The 18,946-nt window shown below is 48.0% G+C and overlaps 1 protein-coding gene across 2 annotated transcripts in view; it reads right to left on the reverse strand.

Annotated features, from left to right (window-relative positions):
• Nucleotides 1-389: 389 nt before the first annotated feature.
• Nucleotides 390-18,946, reverse strand: part of ipo8 (importin 8) — a 48,262-nt gene continuing 29,705 nt past the window's right edge. For both annotated transcript variants that reach the window (XM_056276145.1, XM_056276144.1), the window contains exons 18-25: nucleotides 17,119-17,244; nucleotides 14,895-14,992; nucleotides 14,493-14,588; nucleotides 12,058-12,278; nucleotides 10,690-10,895; nucleotides 6,020-6,244; nucleotides 3,463-3,592; nucleotides 390-739 (exon numbers count right to left, since the gene is read on the reverse strand). In XM_056276145.1, coding sequence (XP_056132120.1) covers nucleotide 739; nucleotides 3,463-3,592; nucleotides 6,020-6,244; nucleotides 10,690-10,895; nucleotides 12,058-12,278; nucleotides 14,493-14,588; nucleotides 14,895-14,992; nucleotides 17,119-17,244 — 1,103 coding nt within the window. In that variant the 3' untranslated portion in view covers nucleotides 390-738. The remainder of the gene's footprint in view (nucleotides 740-3,462; nucleotides 3,593-6,019; nucleotides 6,245-10,689; nucleotides 10,896-12,057; nucleotides 12,279-14,492; nucleotides 14,589-14,894; nucleotides 14,993-17,118; nucleotides 17,245-18,946) is intronic.

The following is an 18,946-nucleotide window of genomic DNA, read 5'->3' on the forward strand; positions in this document are numbered from 1 at the left end:
GACTGTACATACATCGCACACTCGCGTTTCACTCGCTTCTCACGCGCACACGGGTACGGCAACACAGACCAAAGGACTGCACTGTGCACGTGAACATAAAGGACTCATATTTCATATATAGATATATATATATAGATATATAGATATCTATATAGATATAGCTATCTATCTATCTATCTATCTATCTATCTATATATACATACATATATATCTATCTATCTATATATATATCTATATAGATATATATATATATATCTATATATATAGCTATATATATATCTATATATATACATATACACACACACACATATATATATATATATATAGATATATATATAGATATAGATATATAGATATAGATAGATATATAGATATATATGAAATGCAGATCCTTCCCTCACCATAAGCGCACACATACATCTAAAACAGAGAGAAAGACAAATATAAACCCACACACACACACACACACACACACACACACACACACACACAGTCCGGTCCCGGTGGTAGGAAAAGTCCGGCGGGGGCTGTGGTTATGTACAGTGTTAGTCCCTGCTGCTCAGTCCACATCTGATGGTACGCCGAAAAACCCGGTCGTGTCTTGAGCCGTCGAGTCTGCGCCGATCTGCTCCGGACTGAAGCGGTCCTCATTGGTTCAGATCAGCTCAGACCATCCCTCCTCTCTTCCTCATCCTCCTCCCTCTGTCGCACTGCCCCCTGCCGCCAGCTCCTGGCCACTCTAAGAGACACAAAAGAATAATTACAGCAATAATAAGAAGAAGAAGAAGAACGACGACGGTTTTCGTTGCGTACACATTTCGTAAGGGGGTTTAGAAAGTGTTCTGCAGAAGAAGCTTCCTCGGTACCCCAGCAGATTCAGGGGCCCTCACTTTTGGACTGAACTACCGGCTCAGATCAGAAACTGCACCAGCAGAAGCACAGTATCCGTGCCTCCGTTATCCAAGCCGCTTATCCCAAGTGGGGTCGCGGGGATGCTGGAGCCTATCCCAGCAGTCATTGGGCGGCAGGCGGGGAGACACCCTGGACAGGCCGCCAGACCATCACAGGGCCAACACTCACACCTAGGGACAATGTAGTACGGCCGAGTCACCTGACCTACGTGTCTTTGGACTGTGGGAGGAAACCGGAGCCCCCGGAGGAAACCCACTCAGACACGGGGAGAACGCGCAAACTCCACACAGAGGACGACCCCCAAGGTTGGACAACCCCGGGGGTTCGAACCCAGGACCTTCCTGCTGTGAGGCGACCGCGCTGACCACCGTGCCGCCCAGAGGCACATTATGGCGGGTTTATTTGATCGGTAGCCATATCGCCGTCCGTAGTCTTGTCCCTCCTCTGTTCAGCCCTGTACGTCCTATTTAACTGTTGCTTCACCGCCATCTGTGTATCGTGATGTTTTGTGTTACTTGGCATAAATGTGATTGTGTTGGATTTGTAACGCTCTCTGGAGAGTCACCCGACAAACCCCGTGGCTTTTTCTTGTCTTTTTACTCGACCTTCACCTTAGTCACTGTACTCTGTACGTGCAGTACGTAAAGTACGCAACTGTGTAATGGGGTGAGGCACACAGCAGGACTTCCAGAGGGCGAGTACAAGTACTGAAGTACTAAGCAGACGGACTCTGTCCAGAGATGAGGGACTACTGCGCCTTTCGTGAGCAACCTCTGGTCCCTCCCCGTTGTTCCAGCAGACACATCACACGCTTCCATCTGCAGGGAACGTCGACCGAGTCTTCGTCCGTCCCGATCTGCTCTCTCTCGGATGTCCAACCGGTTTCCCTCCTCTCGGTGCCCGTTCACCGAGACCCTGTTTAGACCCGGTCTCTGTTCACACCTGATGTCAACGTGTGTTATGCAGAAACCTCTTATGATCCGACGCAACTTTCCCACCAAATATGCAAATAACCCTGTACATCACTACCTGCAATATATTTCTTTAGAAATGTCCTTGTATGGGGGCGTCCGGGTAGCGTAGCGGTCTATCCTGTTGCCTACCAACACGGGGCTCGCCGGTTCGAATCCCCGTGTTACCTCCGGCTTGGTCGGGCGTCCCTACAGACACAGTTGGCCGTGTCTGCGGGTGGGAGGCCGGATGTGGGTGTGTGTCCTGGGTGCTGCACTAGCACCTCTTCTGGTTGGTCGGGGGGGGGGGACTGGGGGAAACAGCGTGATCCTCCCACGCGCCTCATCCCCCCCGGTGAAACCCGTCACTGTCAGGTGAAAGGAAACGGCTGGCGACTCCACATGTGGTAGTCTGCAGGCCTCCCCGGATCAGCAGAGGGGGTGGAGCAGCGACCGGGACGGCTTGGAAAAGTGGGGTAATTGGCCGGATACAATTGGGGAGAAAAGGGGGGGGGGGTTCCAAAAAAAAAAAAAAAGGAAAGAAATATACTCGTATTTACGACGGTTTCGATAGAAATCCTCGAGTTTACTTTGAACTGACTCGTCACACCAGACAGGAAGTAGACACGTGGTCTGGCTGTGTCCCGGTCCACCAGGTCTTGATGCATGCTCAATAGTCCAGGTAAGGAAATCACGGGATGTTGAATCAGGTCATCTGGACACAGCGTTTAGTGGGAGAAGCGTTTCGTCACTCATCTAAGTGACTCCTGCAGACTGAAGAGGTCACTTGGATGACCTGAGCCAACTTCCTGCGATCCCCGTCCATGCGTTTCCTGTGTTGCAAATGTTTAGTTCGGGAGCCGACTCGAGGTTGTAATGCGGACAACGCCGCACGAAGGGATGTCCGCTTATGCAAATGATGACCGCGGTCCTAAGCGGGAAAGGAAAGCATTTGCTTTCACACAAGCTAGCAGCGTGGTCACATGCGTGTCTGAGCAGTCTTAAAGCGGTCTGGGGGAAAGGCTTCTCAGTCTATCCTGTATGTGTTCATACCTGTAACTTTAGCTGTGCAGGAGTGAACCGATCACCAAAGATGGATCTCCCCCCCCACCCCCCATTTCTCCCCAATTTACTTTGGCCGGCTACCCCACTCCTCCAAGCCGTGCCGGCTGCTGCCCTCCCCACCACATGCGTAGTCACCAGCCGCCGCCTCCCCCCACCTGACAATGAGGAGTTTCGCAAGGGGGATGTAGCGCCCCGACTGACCAGAGGAGGCGCTAGTGCAGCGAACAGGACACACACCCACATCCAGCTTCTCACCTGCAGACATGGCCAACTGTGTCTGTAGAGACGCCCAACCAGGCCGGAGGCAACACGGGGTTTCGAACCGGCGATCCCTGTGTTGGTAGGCAACAAAATAGACTGCCGCGCCACCCGGACGCCCCCGAACATGTATTTTAATACCAGGTATGCACATGGCCCTGTCTGCCCATCAGATCACAGCCGTCACTCTCACTTCCCCTCCTCTCTCGTGTTTGTCCCAAGGCTCTCCCCTTGTCTCCCCCCCTGTGGGTCCATGTTGGACCGTCTCCAATCTTACCACTGGCCCTTGGCAGCAGTGCTCCTCCTCTGCTGGGAGAGGCTGTAGATCTCCTGAAGCTGCTTTTTCTGGTCATCGCTGAGGGGAGCCGTCAATGACTGGTACCAGCCTGCATCTGTGTTCTGGACCCCTGCACACGCACACACACACACACACACACACACACACACACACACACACAAAAACACACACACACACACACAGTTTAAGTTGGTGGTGCCTGTGTTGTTTTACCACTATTCTGATAAGTCAACCTAATAAAGAGAAATTATCCCACATTGAAGTTAATGATTTACAAATCTACATGTTTTATATAATTACATCTTATATAATTAATTCCAACATGTTTGTTCAACTGACATCAAGAACATGAACGGTTTGGTGTGTGTGTGTGTGTGTGTGTTCTTGTACTGTGAAGACCAAAGCCGTTATGTGCCCACTATGAATAAGTGATCATTAAACTGGGCCAGTAAAAAAGGGGACTTTACCAGAGGGCCGTTTTTAATTTGTGGGTCAGTGTTAAAATGTCGCACTACGGCGCACGTTTACCTGGCTTTATTGGAGGTCTAGGTTTGGGTCAGGCATAAGTGTATTAACGCAGAAAGGTGATGAAATATGTGTGTAATAGACACTGAATACACAAGTGTGTTTCTGCCATTTCCACATAATTGTGTTGTGGTTTCACATGTGTGTGCGTGCTCTTCGCCACCAGTAAAGACCAAAAGTCCATGAAGAAGAAAAGAAGAGTAAACCAGATGAACTGACCAGTAAAGAAGAGTAAACCAGATGAACTGGCCAGTAAAGAAGAGTAAACCAGATGAACTGACCACTAAAGAAGAATAAACCTGATGAACTGGCCAGTAAAGAAGAATGAACGACATGAAGTGATCAGTAAAGAAGAGTAAACCAGATGAACTGGCCAGTAAAGAAGAGTAAACCGGATGAACTGACCACTAAAGAAGAATAAACCAGATGAACTGGCCAGTAAAGAAGAATGAACCACATGAAGTGATCAGTAAAGAAGAGTAAACCAGATGAACTGGCCAGTAAAGAAGAGTAAACCAGATGAACTGACCACTAAAGAAGAATAAACCAGATGAACTGGCCAGTAAAGAAGAGTAAACCGGATGAACTGGCCAGTAAAGAAGAATAACCAGTTGAACTGGCCAGTAAAGAAGAGTAAACCAGTTGAACTGACCAGTAAAGAAGAGTAAACCAGATGAACTGGCCAGTAAAGAAGAGTAAACCGGATGAACTGGCCAGTAAAGAAGAGTAAACCGGATGAACTGGCCAGTAAAGAAGAGTAAACCAGATGAACTGACCAGTAAAGAAGAGTAAACCAGATGACCAGTAAAGAAGAGTAAACCAGATGAACTGACCAGTAAAGAAGAGTAAACCAGATGAACTGGCCAGTAAAGAAGAGTAAACCAGATGAACTGGCCAGTAAAGAAGAGTAAACCGGATGAACTGACCAGTAAAGAAGAGTAAACCGGATGAACTGGCCAGTAAAGAAGAATAAACCGGATGAACTGGCCAGTAAAGAAGAGTAAACCGGATCAACTGGCCAGTAAAGAAGAATAAACCGGATGAAATGACCAGTAAAGAAGAGTAAACCGGATGAACTGGCCAGTAAAAAAGAGTAAACCGGATGAAATGACCAGTAAAGAAGAGTAAACCGGATGAACTGGCCAGTAAAGAAGAGTAAACCGGATGAACTGGCCAGTGAAGAAGAATAAACCCGATGAACTGGCCAGTGAAGAAGAGTAAACCGGACGAACTGGCCAGTGAAGAAGAGTAAACCGGACGAACTGGCCAGTGAAGAAGAGTAAACCGGACGAACTGGCCAGTGAAGAAGAGTAAACCGGACGAACTGGCCAGTGAAGAAGAGTAAACCGGACGAACTGGCCAGTGAAGAAGAGTAAACCGGACGAAATGACCAGTGAAGAAGAGTAAACCGGACGAACTGGCCAGTGAAGAAGAGTAAACCGGACAAACTGGCCAGTGAAGAAGAGTAAACCGGACGAACTGGCCAGTGAAGAAGAGTAAACCGGACGAACTGGCCAGTGAAGAAGAGTAAACCGGACGAACTGGCCAGTAAAGAAGAGTAAACCGGATGAACTGGCCAGTGAAGAAGAGTAAACCGGATGAAATGACCAGTCAGTAGTTTATGACAGGTAAGTTAATGCTGCAGGTTAGCAGAGTCTTTGTGAGAGTAGTGTCAGGGTAAATAAAAGATAACTTGAGGTAAGTCAGGGTAAATAAAAGTTAACTTGAGGTAAGTCAGGGTAAATGATAGTTAACTTGAGGTAAGTCAGGGTAAATGATAGTTAACTTGAGGTAAGTCAGGGTAAATAAGTGTTAACTTGAGGTAAGTCAGGGTAAATGATAGTTAACGAGGTTAGTATAAGGGGAGTGACTTGGGAATTAATTAAGTTAAGGAAGTGCCCTCATAAACACAGCACAACACACACATGTGCTTTCTCACATGCAACAGAACATGTCACATCTGGTGTGTGTCCGACTGTATGTGTGTGTGTGTGTGTGTCTGTGTCCTTACTGAGCAGGGCAGCAGTGAAGAACTGATACTCGTCCTCGCCGTTGTCGTAGTCCAGAGGCGTGCTGTACTCCTCAAGGGGCGTCCCCTCGAAGCCCTCCTCGTCCCAGTAATCGTCTTCATCTTCATCATCCTCATCCTCATTCCCCTGGCCCGCCAGTGCGCTGGACTGCTGCTGCATGACGCCGCGGTTCTCGTTCACCTCATCTTCATCGCTGGGGATCTCCTCTGTTCGGGGACACCAGACCCGGGCACGGCAAAAGAACAAAAACAAAACACAACAACACCCCCAAGCGGGGGGGATAAGTTTCCTGCCATGTCAAAGTTATCCGTTGCTACTGTCGTTATGAGCTGCCCCGCTCTTTGGGGCACTTACTGAGTTAAACTGCCCTCTCGCTGCCGACGTTATACACGAGCCTCAACTGTTGTGTTGCTCTCTGCTGTCAGTGGGACAACAACACAACCTAGATATGAAGGAGCCCAGAGGACAACCCTGCCACAACCCCCACAGAAAGTAAACCTGCCAAACCAGCGACAGCATAACACCACTGTATTACCTCCATATTAAATCCCACACCCTGTCTTTACTCCACTGTATTACCTCCATATTAAATCATACACCCTGTCTTTACGCCACTGTTTTACCTCCATATTAAATCATACACCCTGTCTTTACTCCAATGTATTACCTCCATATTAAATCCCACACCCTGTCTTTCTTTACTCCACTGTTTTACCTCCATATTAAATCCCACATCCTGTCTTTACTCCACTGTATTACCTCCATATTAAATCCCACACCCTGTCTTTACTCCACTGTTTTACCTCCATACTAAATCTAACACCCTGTCTTTACTCCACTGTATTACCTCCATATTAAATTCCACACCCTGTCTTTACTCCACTGTTTTACCTCCATATTAAATCTCACACCCTGTCTTTACTCCACTGTATTACCTCCATATTAAATTCCACACCCTGTCTTTACTCCACTGTTTTACCTCCATATTAAATCTAACACCCTGTCTTTACTCCACTGTTTTACCTCCATACTAAATCTAACACCCTGTCTTTACTCCACTGTATTACCTCCATATTAAATTCCACACCCTGTCTTTACTCCACTGTATTACCTCCATATTAAATCTCACACCCTGTCTTTACTCCACTGTATTACCTCCATATTAAATCAGACACCCTGTCTTCACTCCACTGTTTTACCTCCATATTAAATCATACACCCTGTCTTTACTCCACTGTTTTACCTCCATATTAAATCATACACCCTGTCTTTACTCCACTGTATTACCTCCATATTAAATCCCACACCCTGTCTTTACTCCACTGTATTACCTCCATATTAAATCCCACACCCTGTCTTTACTCCACTGTATTACCTCCATATTAAATCATACACCCTGTCTTTACTCCACTGTATTACCTCCATATTAAATCCCACACCCTGTCTTTACTCCACTGTTTTACCTCCATATTAAATCATACACCCTGTCTTTACTCCACTGTATTACCTCCATATTAAATCCCACACCCTGTCTTTACTCCACTGTTTTACCTCCATATTAAATCCCACACCCTGTCTTTACTCCACTGTATTACCTCCATATTAAATCATACACCCTGTCTTTACTCCACTGTATTACCTCCATATTAAATCATACACCCTGTCTTTACTCCACTGTATTACCTCCATATTAAATCCCACACCCTGTCTTTACTCCACTGTTTTACCTCCATATTAAATCATACACCCCGTCTTTACTCCACTGTATTACCTCCATATTAAATCCCACACCCTGTCTTTACTCCACTGTATTACCTCCATATTAAATCATACACCCTGTCTTTACTCCACTGTATTACCTCCATATTAAATCCCACACCCTGTCTTTACTCCACTGTATTACCTCCATATTAAATCATACACCCTGTCTTTACTCCACTGTATTACCTCCATATTAAATCCTACACCCTGTCTTTACTCCACTGTTTTACCTCCATATTAAATCATACACCCTGTCTTTACTCCACTGTATTACCTCCATATTAAATCATACACCCTGTCTTTACTCCACTGTATTACCTCCATATTAAATCATACACCCTGTCTTTACGCCACTGTTTTACCTCCATATTAAATCATACACCCTGTCTTTACTCCAATGTATTACCTCCATATTAAATCATACACCCTGTCTTTACTCCACTGTATTACCTCCATATTAAATCCCACACCGTCTTTACTCCACTGTATTACCTCCATATTAAATCATACACCCTGTCTTTACTCCACTGTATTACCTTCATATTAAATCATACACCCTGTCTTTACTCCACTGTTTTACCTCCATATTAAATCCCACACCCTGCCTTTACTCCACTGTTTTACCTCCATATTAAATCCCACACCCTGTCTTTACTCCACTGTATTACCTTCATATTAAATCATACACCCTGTCTTTACTCCACTGTATTACCTCCATATTAAATCATACACCCTGTCTTTACTCCACTGTATTACCTCCATATTAAATCATACACCCTCTTTACTCCACTGTATTACCTCCATATTAAATCATACACCCTCTTTACTCCACTGTATTACCTCCATATTAAATCATACACCCTGTCTTTACTCCACTGTATTACCTCCATACCAAATTACACACTCTGTGTTTACTCCACTGTATTACCTCCATATTAAATCACACACCACCTTTACTGTTGGTGTTGCCACTTGATGAAGCACTCGTCAGACATGTATGAGGTGTGAGACATCACAACATAAAACCCCTTACCATCATCCATATAATGCCCGCTGTTAGTGCTAAATGTGTTTTGCTTTTTATGGGCGTCCGGGTAGCGTGGCGGTCTATTCCGTTGCCTACCAACACGAGGATCGCCAGTTCAAATCCCTGTGTTGCCTCCAGCTTGGTCGGGCGTCCCTACAGACACAATTGACCTTTCGCAAAGTCCCGCCCCACTTAGTTACTGTTGCTATGCCCGTCAAGCATTTCAGAACTATCCATGAAGTAGCCGGAAAACACTAAAACATGAAGGAAGAAATCAGCGCATTGTGTGGGTAAAAGTAACAGTAATAATACGTTAGCTGTGTTAGCTATCAATACTAGCTAGTAGCTAGCTTAGCTTGGAGCAGGCAGGTATTTGTGTTGATTCTGGATGGATGAAGCTGGCCATGGGGTCTGCTATACTGCCCAATCTATTGCCCACATTGCGCTTCTTGCATTCTGGGTTTCGGGAAGGGAAAGAAAATGACACCCCCTCCAAACTTTCACATATCTAGGATCCGGTCTGCAGATCCCATAGGAACACCGTTCCAGCATTTTGCTGTGTGTTTGAAAGCTTGACGGACCGTTGCTAAGGGAGGATTGGACCAGCACCGTTCTGGGGCGGTACTTTGCGAAAGGTCAGTTGGCCGTGTCTGCGGGTTGGAAGCCGGATGCGAGTATGTGTCCTGGTCGCTGCACTAGCGCCTCCTCTGGTCGGTAAGGGCGCCTGTTTACGGCGGAGGAGGAACTGGGGAGAATGGCGTGATCCTCCCGTGCGCTACGTGCCCCTGGTGAAACTCCTCACTGTCAGGCGAAAAGAAGCAGCTGGCGACTCCACATCTGTCGGAGGAGGCGTGTGGTAGTCTGCAGCCCTCCTCCGATTGGCAGAGGGGGTGGAGCAGCGACCGGGACGGCTTGGAAGAGTGGGGTAATTGGCTGGATACAATTGGGGAGAAAAGGGGGCTGGGGGGATTTAAAAAAAGTGGTTTTGCTTTTTCTTGGGGAGGGGGTTCCCCCTTTTTCTCCCCAGTTGCACTTAGCCAATTACCCCACTCTTCCGAGCCGTCCCGGTCTCTGCTCCACCCGCTCTGCCGACCGGAGGAGGGCTGCAGACTACCACATGCCTCCTCCGATACACGTGGAGTCGCCAGCCGCTTCTTTTCACCTGACAGTGAGGAGTTTCACCAGGGGGACGCAGCACATGGGAGGATCACGCCATTCCCCCCAGTTCCTCCTCCACCCCCAAACAGGTGCCCCGACCGACCAGAGAAGGCGCTAGTGGACACATACCCACCCACATCCAGCTTCTCACCCGCAGACACGGCCAATTCAAGGTTGTATCTGCTGGGACGCCCGACCAAGCCGGAGGTAACACGGGGATTAAAACCGCCAACCCCCGTGTCGGTAGGCAACGGAATAGACCGCCACGCCACCCAGATGCACATTTTCCTACTTCCCAGTATGTTAATGGTGTAATTCCTTAACAACGAGCCCCGGGAGAAACGAACAGCAGTCACCTCATTCGGCTGACTGCTTCAGGGCACCACCAACCCCACAAAAACCACACAAGGTTCTGGACTTCAAGTCCTCGCCACTTGAAGAGCGCCACTTGCAGAGCGCCGGCGTACTCAAAATGTAATTTGTGCTCGCGGCCGAATCAGAACTGCAGCGCCGGAGGACGCGCGGGCGACTACGCGGAGAACATGTCATTTTGCCATCACGATCCGACTTGTCTCTTCCTCTCCTCCTGCCCAACGGTTTCTATTTTATCCCTTTAGCTTTACTTTCCCACTCTGACATTCTCTCCCTCTCTCTCCCTCTCTCTCTCTCTCACACACACACACACATACACAAAATCTCTCTCACCGTTCTGATCCTCGTCCTGAGCCCCGGCACGGGCCAGCAGGTCCGGCTTGTTGAGGAGGCGGGAGGCGTACAGGTGTTTGAGCCCCAGGAAGAGGAGCAGGATGGAGGGAACAATCTGAGCGGCGACCCCCTCCACCACCGCCGGCCGGCTGGGCAGCTCCATCAGCACGCTCAGGCCAATAATGCACATCTTGCGGTCATGGAGTCTTTGGGGGGGGGGGGGGGGGCAAACAGAAAATGAGATAAAAACAGACACGGAGACATCAAATCCCAACACAGGACGGTAACCATAAAGGGGGCGAGGGACATCCTGAGAATCAGGAGCCGATATGTTTTGTTTGTCCTGGGAAGGTCGAACGAGTTCAAGTGTTGGTTTTAATCGACGCCTTGCCTCTCGGCCATGAACGTCCAAGCTAGCCAGCTGCCCAATACAACCTCAGCTTGAACTGCCGGGGGGTAAAAACGTGTTACCCTGTTTGAATGCTATAGCCTTCTCTGACTCAGACGTGTGACTAATGTGTTGTTTTGTTGTGTCTACATGGTGATGGCGGCCGCGTGCCGCGGGTCCTGGGCAGTTCCGGGGCATCCGGACACTGCCCGGCATCCTCCTCATCATATTCTTCATATATTTTATAGTTCCATTACAATTCTGTTATCCTCTTTCGGTGTTGTATTGTGTAAATTGTGTACACACAAAATCCATTGCACGTTGTCTGTCTTGGGGGGGAGATCCCTCCTCTGTTGCTCTCCCTCAGCTTTCTTCCTATTTTTTCTCCCCCCTTTTTTTTTTTAGGGAGTTGTTCCTTATCCGATGCGAGGGTCTAATGCAGTGTTTCTCAACCCAGTCCTCAAGGACCCCCTATCCTGCAGGTTTCCATTGTAACCCTGCATAGGTAGCCCTGCTTGGACTTACTCGACCAATCATCTCGCAGCACTTAATTATGCAAGGTGTGCAACGTCTGACAAAAGTCATTGCTGATTGGTTGAATAACTACAAACAGGTACCTATTCAGGGTTGCAGAGAAAATATGCAGGATAGGGGTTCCTTGAGGACTGGGTCGAGAAACACTGCTCTAATGACTCATTCATCAGCTTGTAGCAGCTGACGAGTGCGAGACAAACGAAGCAGGCCTGTACTGCGATGCATTCAAATCGTTTTTCCTGTATCCGTGTTGAGATATATACATATGAAACTAAAAGCAACGTACCAAGTCAAACTCCTCACATACAAAGACAGGTGGCCCTAAAAACTGCCTCTGATAAGAACAAGTCTGTGCTGAATCACCAGTTTATTTTATTACACAACAGCGGCTGATTAGCACGTGACAACGGCAGAGGCAACAACCCCCGCGGGAGCGTGCCACTCACCCGAGGAAGAACTCCGTGTCGTTCATCCATTGGTTGATGAAGTGAGCCGTGATTGGCTGAGGGTTGTGCGGAAAGTGCATGTTGTCTAGCGTGTGCATGAGCAAGGCCGGGTTGTAGTAGAGGGCAGCGATGGCCACCTGCAGGCACATGGTCCTCAGCTCGCTGGACTTCACCCCCCGGGTCAGTCGCTCCAACACCGCCTCCACAAACAGAGGGATGCACTAGGGGGCGCAGGGGGAAAGAGAACAGAGGAGATTCAAGAGACACCGGCCAAGTTTAAAAGGGAAAAAAGGGCTAAAAATGTCCCTCTTGGACCACTGACGCCATCACCGAGCCTTACCCAAGTCCTTGTGTTTAAATTCATGTTTTTGTGCGTTTATGTCGAACATCCCGCCGAGGCAAACTCCTGCCGTTTGCAGAATTAGTTGGATGCCAGTAAACTTGCCGCACTTGGGAGTTTTTCCACTTTAATCAAGAATGCTCTATGAATAAACTCAAAATTCATCAAGCCTGAACTGGCGTCAGGTCTGCACAGTGGAGATAAAGTCACATGGGACAAATCAGCACCACTAGCATATCTAGCTAATTAGACATGTACGAGCTCAGCCATTTCTCACTGTGGTAAAACACAACGCTGCTTCAACAGACGACAAACCCAAACTCCACACCGATGGCATCTGCTGTCACCACCAAGCGGTCTGGCATTATTCAGATTTGTGTAAATGACAGTGGTTATTGATATTTTTGCCATGTATTATTATAGATAACTTGTATTATTATGGATAACTTGTATTATTATAGATAACGTGTATTATTATAGATAACTTGTGTTATTATGGATAACTTGTATTATTATGGATAACGCGTATTATTATGGATAACGTGTATTATTATGGATAACTTGTATTATTATAGATAACTCGTATTATTATGGATAACTTGTATTACGGATAACTCGTATTATTATGGATAACTTGTATTATTATGGATAACGTGTATTATTATAGATAACTCGTATTATTATAGATAACTTATATTATTATGGATAACTTGTATTATTATGGATAACTTGTATTATTATAGATAACTTGTATTATTATGGATAACTTATATTATTATGGATAACTTGTATTATTATGGATAACTTGTATTATTATAGATAACTTGTATTATTATGGATAACTTGTATTATTATAGATAACTCGTATTATTATAGATAACTTGTATTATTATGGATAACTCGTATTATTATGGATAACTTGTATTATTATAGATAACTTGTATTATTATAGATAACTTGTATTATTATGGATAACTTGTATTATTATAGATAACTTGTATTATTATGGTTATTTTGTATTATTATATATAACTTGTGTTATTATAGATAAGTCGTATTATTATGGATAACTCGTATTATTATGGATAACTTGTGTTATTATAGATAACTCGTATTATTATGGATAACTCGTATTATTATGGATAATTTGTATTATTATGGATAACTCATATTATTATAGATAACTTGTATTATTATGGATAACTTGTATTAAAGATAACTTGTGTTATTATGGATAACTTGTATTACTATAGATAACTTGTATTATTATGGATAACTTGTATTATTATAGATAACTTGTATTACTATGGATAACTTGTATTATTATAGATAACTTGTATTATTATGGATAACTTGTATTATTATGGATAACTCGTATTATTATGGATAACTTGTATTAAAGATAACTTGTGTTATCATGGATAACTTGTATTAAAGATAACTTGTATTATTATGGATAACTTGTATTATAGATAACTTGTGTTATTATGGATAATATTGTGTTATTACCGCTGTGGCGCCCCCCTCTAGTCCGGCGCCCTTAGAGTCTTCATAACATTATACCCACTTACGGCCCCGCTGTCGACGACCATGTGGGAGTTCGTAGCAGTTCCTCCCAGATTGTTTGAGGCTGTGAAGGGATTTCTTTACCTTCGCTAACTTCTCCCCTGCGTCTCTGATGTCTTTTCGAACCCTCTGCTCGCTCTAAGAGATGTTCTGTATCTACTGGAGCATGTAAGCCCCGTTTACATGTGGAGTCGCCAGCCGCTTCTTTTCACCTGGCAGTGAGGAGTTTCACCAGGGGGACGTAGCGCGTGGGAGGATCACGCTATTCCCTCCAGTTCCCCCTCCCCCCTGAACAGGCACCCCAACCGGCCAGAGGAGGCGCTAGTGCAGCGACCAGGACACGGCCAATTGTGTCTGTAGGGATGCCCGACCAAGCCGGAGGTAACACGGGGATTCGAACCAGCGATCTCCGTGTTGGTAGGCAACGGAATAGACCGCCACGCCACCCGGACGCCCTCAGAGCGCCATTACGATGGCGCTCGAGGGAGCCAACATGGAGGATTTGTACACGTGTATTTGTGCGTCTTACCTGGTCGATGCCTCTCCCCCGGCACTGCAGGACGATGACCTCCAGCAGCTTGGCAGCGTGGCACTCCGCGTCCTCGCCGGCATCGCTGGTCAAGACCTGCGCCGGGTCAAAGGTCAAGTTGTCAGGACTCGCAAGTTGTTCATAAATGACGTTTCGCAATTCACCCCCCCCATGTTTACCGTATTTCAGAGCGACGGCTCTCGTCCCGTTTCCCAACGGGATGAGACGGCGAGGCTTAAACCCCAGAAAAGGTGAACAGCAAAGTGAAGCACCTCAGCAAGAAACAAAAACCAGCCCGCACCGAACCATCTCTGACTAGAGGACGTTAATTTGCCCAAGGGCGCCTTCCCCGTAGGGCCATCCCGACATCCTCCTCCGCCATCGTTCATCTAACACACTGACCTTCTTGCACATGGTGTAGATGACCTCCAAGTGTTTGGGGTTCGACAAGAGCATGTCCGTATCCACCGTAACGTAGTTGTGCAAAAGAGGCATCATATCTGTGGGAAGACACAGACGCAGGTTTATACAGGTCCCCATCATCCCCGTCGTCATCGTCGTCATCGTCGTCTGGCGGACTCATTATGGACGCTGGAAAAAAGATTTTCCTACCGCCCCGAGAAAAAGCCTCATCACGTAGGAAGGGCTGGGAATTGATCTGTATGATCGTATAAAAGTGTGTCTACAATCGTATATTCGTTCTACTTTCCACGGTTGATAACCGGCGACAAGAACACATCTTACTTCCCTTCTAGCGTCAGCTGTAGGTGTAGGTAGTCCATCCATCCATCCATCCATCCATCCATCCCTCCATCCATCCATCCATCCATCCATCCATCCATCCATCCCTCCCTCCCTCCCTCCATCCATCCATCCATCCCTCCATCCATCCATCCATCCATCCCTCCATCCATCCATCCATCCCTCCCTCCCTCCATCCATCCCTCCATCCATCCCTCCCTCCCTCCCTCCATCCATCCATCCATCCCTCCATCCACCCATCCCTCCCTCCATCCATCCATCCCTCCATCCCTCCCTCCATCCATCCATCCATCCCTTCATCCCTCCATCCGTCCATCCATCCATCCCTCCATCCCTCCCTCCATCCATCCATCCCTCCATCCATCCCTCCATCCCTCCATCCCTCCCTCCATCCCTCCATCCCTCCCTCCCTCCATCCATCCATCCATCCATTCATCCATCCATCCATCCCTCCATCCCTCCATCCATCCATCCCTCCCTCCATCCCTCCATCCCTCCCTCCATCCATCCCTCCATCCATCCATCCATCCATCCCTCCATCCCTCCATCCCTCCATCCATCCCTCCCTCCATCCATCCCTCCATCCATCCATCCATCCATCCATCCATCCCTCCATCCATCCATCCATCCATCCATTATCCAATCCGCTTACCCCTACTGGGGTCATGGGACGCTGAAGCCTATCCCAGCAGTCATTGGGTGGCAGGTGGGGAGACGCCCTGGACAGACCAGCAGGCCATCATAGGGCAAACATATATACACACACACACACACACACACACACACACACACCTAGGGACAATTTAGTACGGCCGAGTCACCTGACCTACATGTCTTTGGACTGTGGGAGGAAACCGGAGCTCCCGGAGGAAACCCACACAGACACGGGGAGAACATGCAAACTCCACACAGGGGACGACCCGGGACGACCCCCCCAAGGTTGGACTACCCCGGGGCTCAAATCCAGGACCTTCTTGCTGTGAGGCAACCACACTAACCACCGTGCCGCCCCAGTATGTAAATATAAGACGCAAAAAGTGCAACGAAACACTGTAGTTACTCTAATCTTCAACCCGGGCGGCACGGTGGTGCAGTGGTCAACGCGGTCGCCTCATAGCAAGCAGGTCCTGGGTTCGAGCCCCGGGGTGGTCCAACCTCGAGGGTCGTCCTCTGTGTGGAGTTTGTAGTATGTTGTCCCCGTGTCTGCGTGGGTTTCCTCCCACAGTCCAAAGACACGTAGGTCAGGTGACTCGGCCGTACTAGCGTAGGTGTGTGTGTGTGTGTGTGTGTGTGTGTGTGTGTGTGTGTGTGATGGCCTGGTGGTCTGTCCAGGGCGTCTCCCGATGGCCTGGCGGCCTGTCCAGGGCGTCTCCCCACCTGCTGCCCAATGACTGCCGGGATAGGCTCCAGCACCTCCGCGAACTTGAGAGCAGGATAGTGGATGGATGGATGATCTTCAGACCTACTAATGTGGACCGTGTTCCCGGTGTCGGTCAGAATAACGGGGATCGTCACTTTAGCGACGCACATCTGAGTCTCCTCACTGCAGACAACACATGTTTGCAAAGGGTGACTTCGTCGGGGATACCGTCAACGTGAACGTCGGTGGGATTAGCGTGTAAATCCAGGGCAGCCAGCATTAGGTGGTGGTTGACTAGTCGTGAATTTGTCTGGGGGTGGGGATGTGTGCTATTTTGACGGGGGGGAAAAACAACAACAGATCATCGCCACACAATATCAGGTATCCCCAGTGAGTCAGGCCTTAATTACATCGCACAACTCAGAAATAAAAACGCCATGCGAGGATGCAATGAAATGAGCTTTATATGACAGTGTGTGTGTGTGTGTGTGTGGGGTACAGTACCTGTGAAGTAGTCAAAACAGTCATGCTGGAACACCTCGTAGAGGACCCCCAGCAGCTGCCACATCTGGGGGGAGATGGTCTGGCAGGTCAGGCCAAACGCCAGGGACAGGATCTCCTCGTAGAACTCTGCATGGGGGAGGCCAGCCGACACGTTTACGTCGCACACATACACCCGCTTTCTTCGGTTTCATCTGGAATTTTCCCCTTTTGTCTCTCCCCAACTGTACCCGGCAATCACCCCGCTCCTCCGAGCCGTCCCGGTCGCTGCTCCGCCCCCTCCGCCGATCCGGGGAGGGCTGCAGACTACCATGCCTCCTCCCATACATGTGGAGTCACCAGCTGCTTCTTTTCACCTGACAGTGAGGAGTTTCACCAGGGGGACGTAGCGCGTGGGAGGGTCACGCTATTCCCCCCAGTTCCCTCTCCCCCCCTGAACAGGCGTGTCGCCCGACCAGAGGAGGCGCTAGTGCAGTGACCAGGACACAAGCCCACATCCGGCTTCCCACCCACAGACACGGCCAATTGTGTCTGTAGGGATGCCCGACCAAGCTGAAGGTAACATGGGGATTTGAACCGGCGATCCCCGTGTTGGTAGACAACGGAATAGACCGCCACGCCACCCGGATGCCACACGCGCTTACTTCTTGGAAATACTTTGTCTGGAATGGGCAGATTTGCTCACGGCGGTGTGGAGTGTGAGGCTTGTTTAGCGGAGGGGACTCCGAAGAGCTGCTGTGCCACACAGCAGGAGAAGCTACTCATCACAGCGAGGCTAGGATGAGTAGCTCGCCTCAGCCCAGCATCTGACTAGCTGATCCATTCAACCAATCAACTAGTCAGAAAGTGGATCATCAAAAAAGGGAGACGATAAAAAACAGACAGAAAAGAGAAAAGACTGACGTTGCAAATAAAAATATGACACGACAGAAAATGAATTAACCTCAGTAAGTCAAAGTGAAGTATAAACACTGCATATATCCATCCATCCGTTATCCAAGCCGCTTATCCTGCTCAGGGTCACGGGGATGCTGGAGCCGATCCCAGCAGTCATTGGGCGGCAGGCGGGGAGACACCCTGGACAGGCCGCCAGGCCATCACACACACACACACACACACACACACACACACACATACCTAGGGACAATGTAGTACGGCCGAGTCACCTGACCTACATGTCTTTGGACTGTGGGAGGAAACCCACCCAGACACGGGGCGAACATGCAAACTCCATACAGAGGACGACCCGGGACGACCCCCAAGGTTGGACTACCCCGGGGCTCGAACCCAGGACCCTCTTGCTGTGAGACGACTGCGCTAACCCCACTGCATAAATGAAATATAAAATAATAATGAAATAGGATGAAATGAATCAAAATAAAACTGATAAGAAACCTACGAAGAATTCAAACGGTGATCATGTGGTTCATTAGCTGCCAGCTAACAACCTCTTGCACCCGAGGAGCTAGCTAACAATGTGTTAGAGCCTTTTACCAACTCTGAATATTTTTTTTCCACATTGGTGACAACTAAATGAATAGCTCATAGATATTTAGGAGATGTTTTTAACTGTTGTCATTGTTACTGTACTGTAATGCTCATTATCCCACAGGAAATATTGCTGCAGAGCATAATAAAGAACATTAAGCTGGAGTAGTAGTAGTAGTGTTAGTGTGTGTGTGTGTGTGTGTGTTATAGATTTCCCAGGGGAAAATTAGCTTGACCTCTCTATCCTTCGTTTTGTTCATTACACCCCCCCCCCCCCCCCCCCGCTGCACACACTCGCTTTTGAATGAGGCGCTCCATTCTGCCAGCAGGGGGTTATCAGTAA

Source organism: Lampris incognitus, chromosome 3, assembly GCF_029633865.1.
Source record: "Lampris incognitus isolate fLamInc1 chromosome 3, fLamInc1.hap2, whole genome shotgun sequence".
NCBI classification, from domain to species: Eukaryota; Metazoa; Chordata; class Actinopteri; order Lampriformes; family Lampridae; genus Lampris; species Lampris incognitus.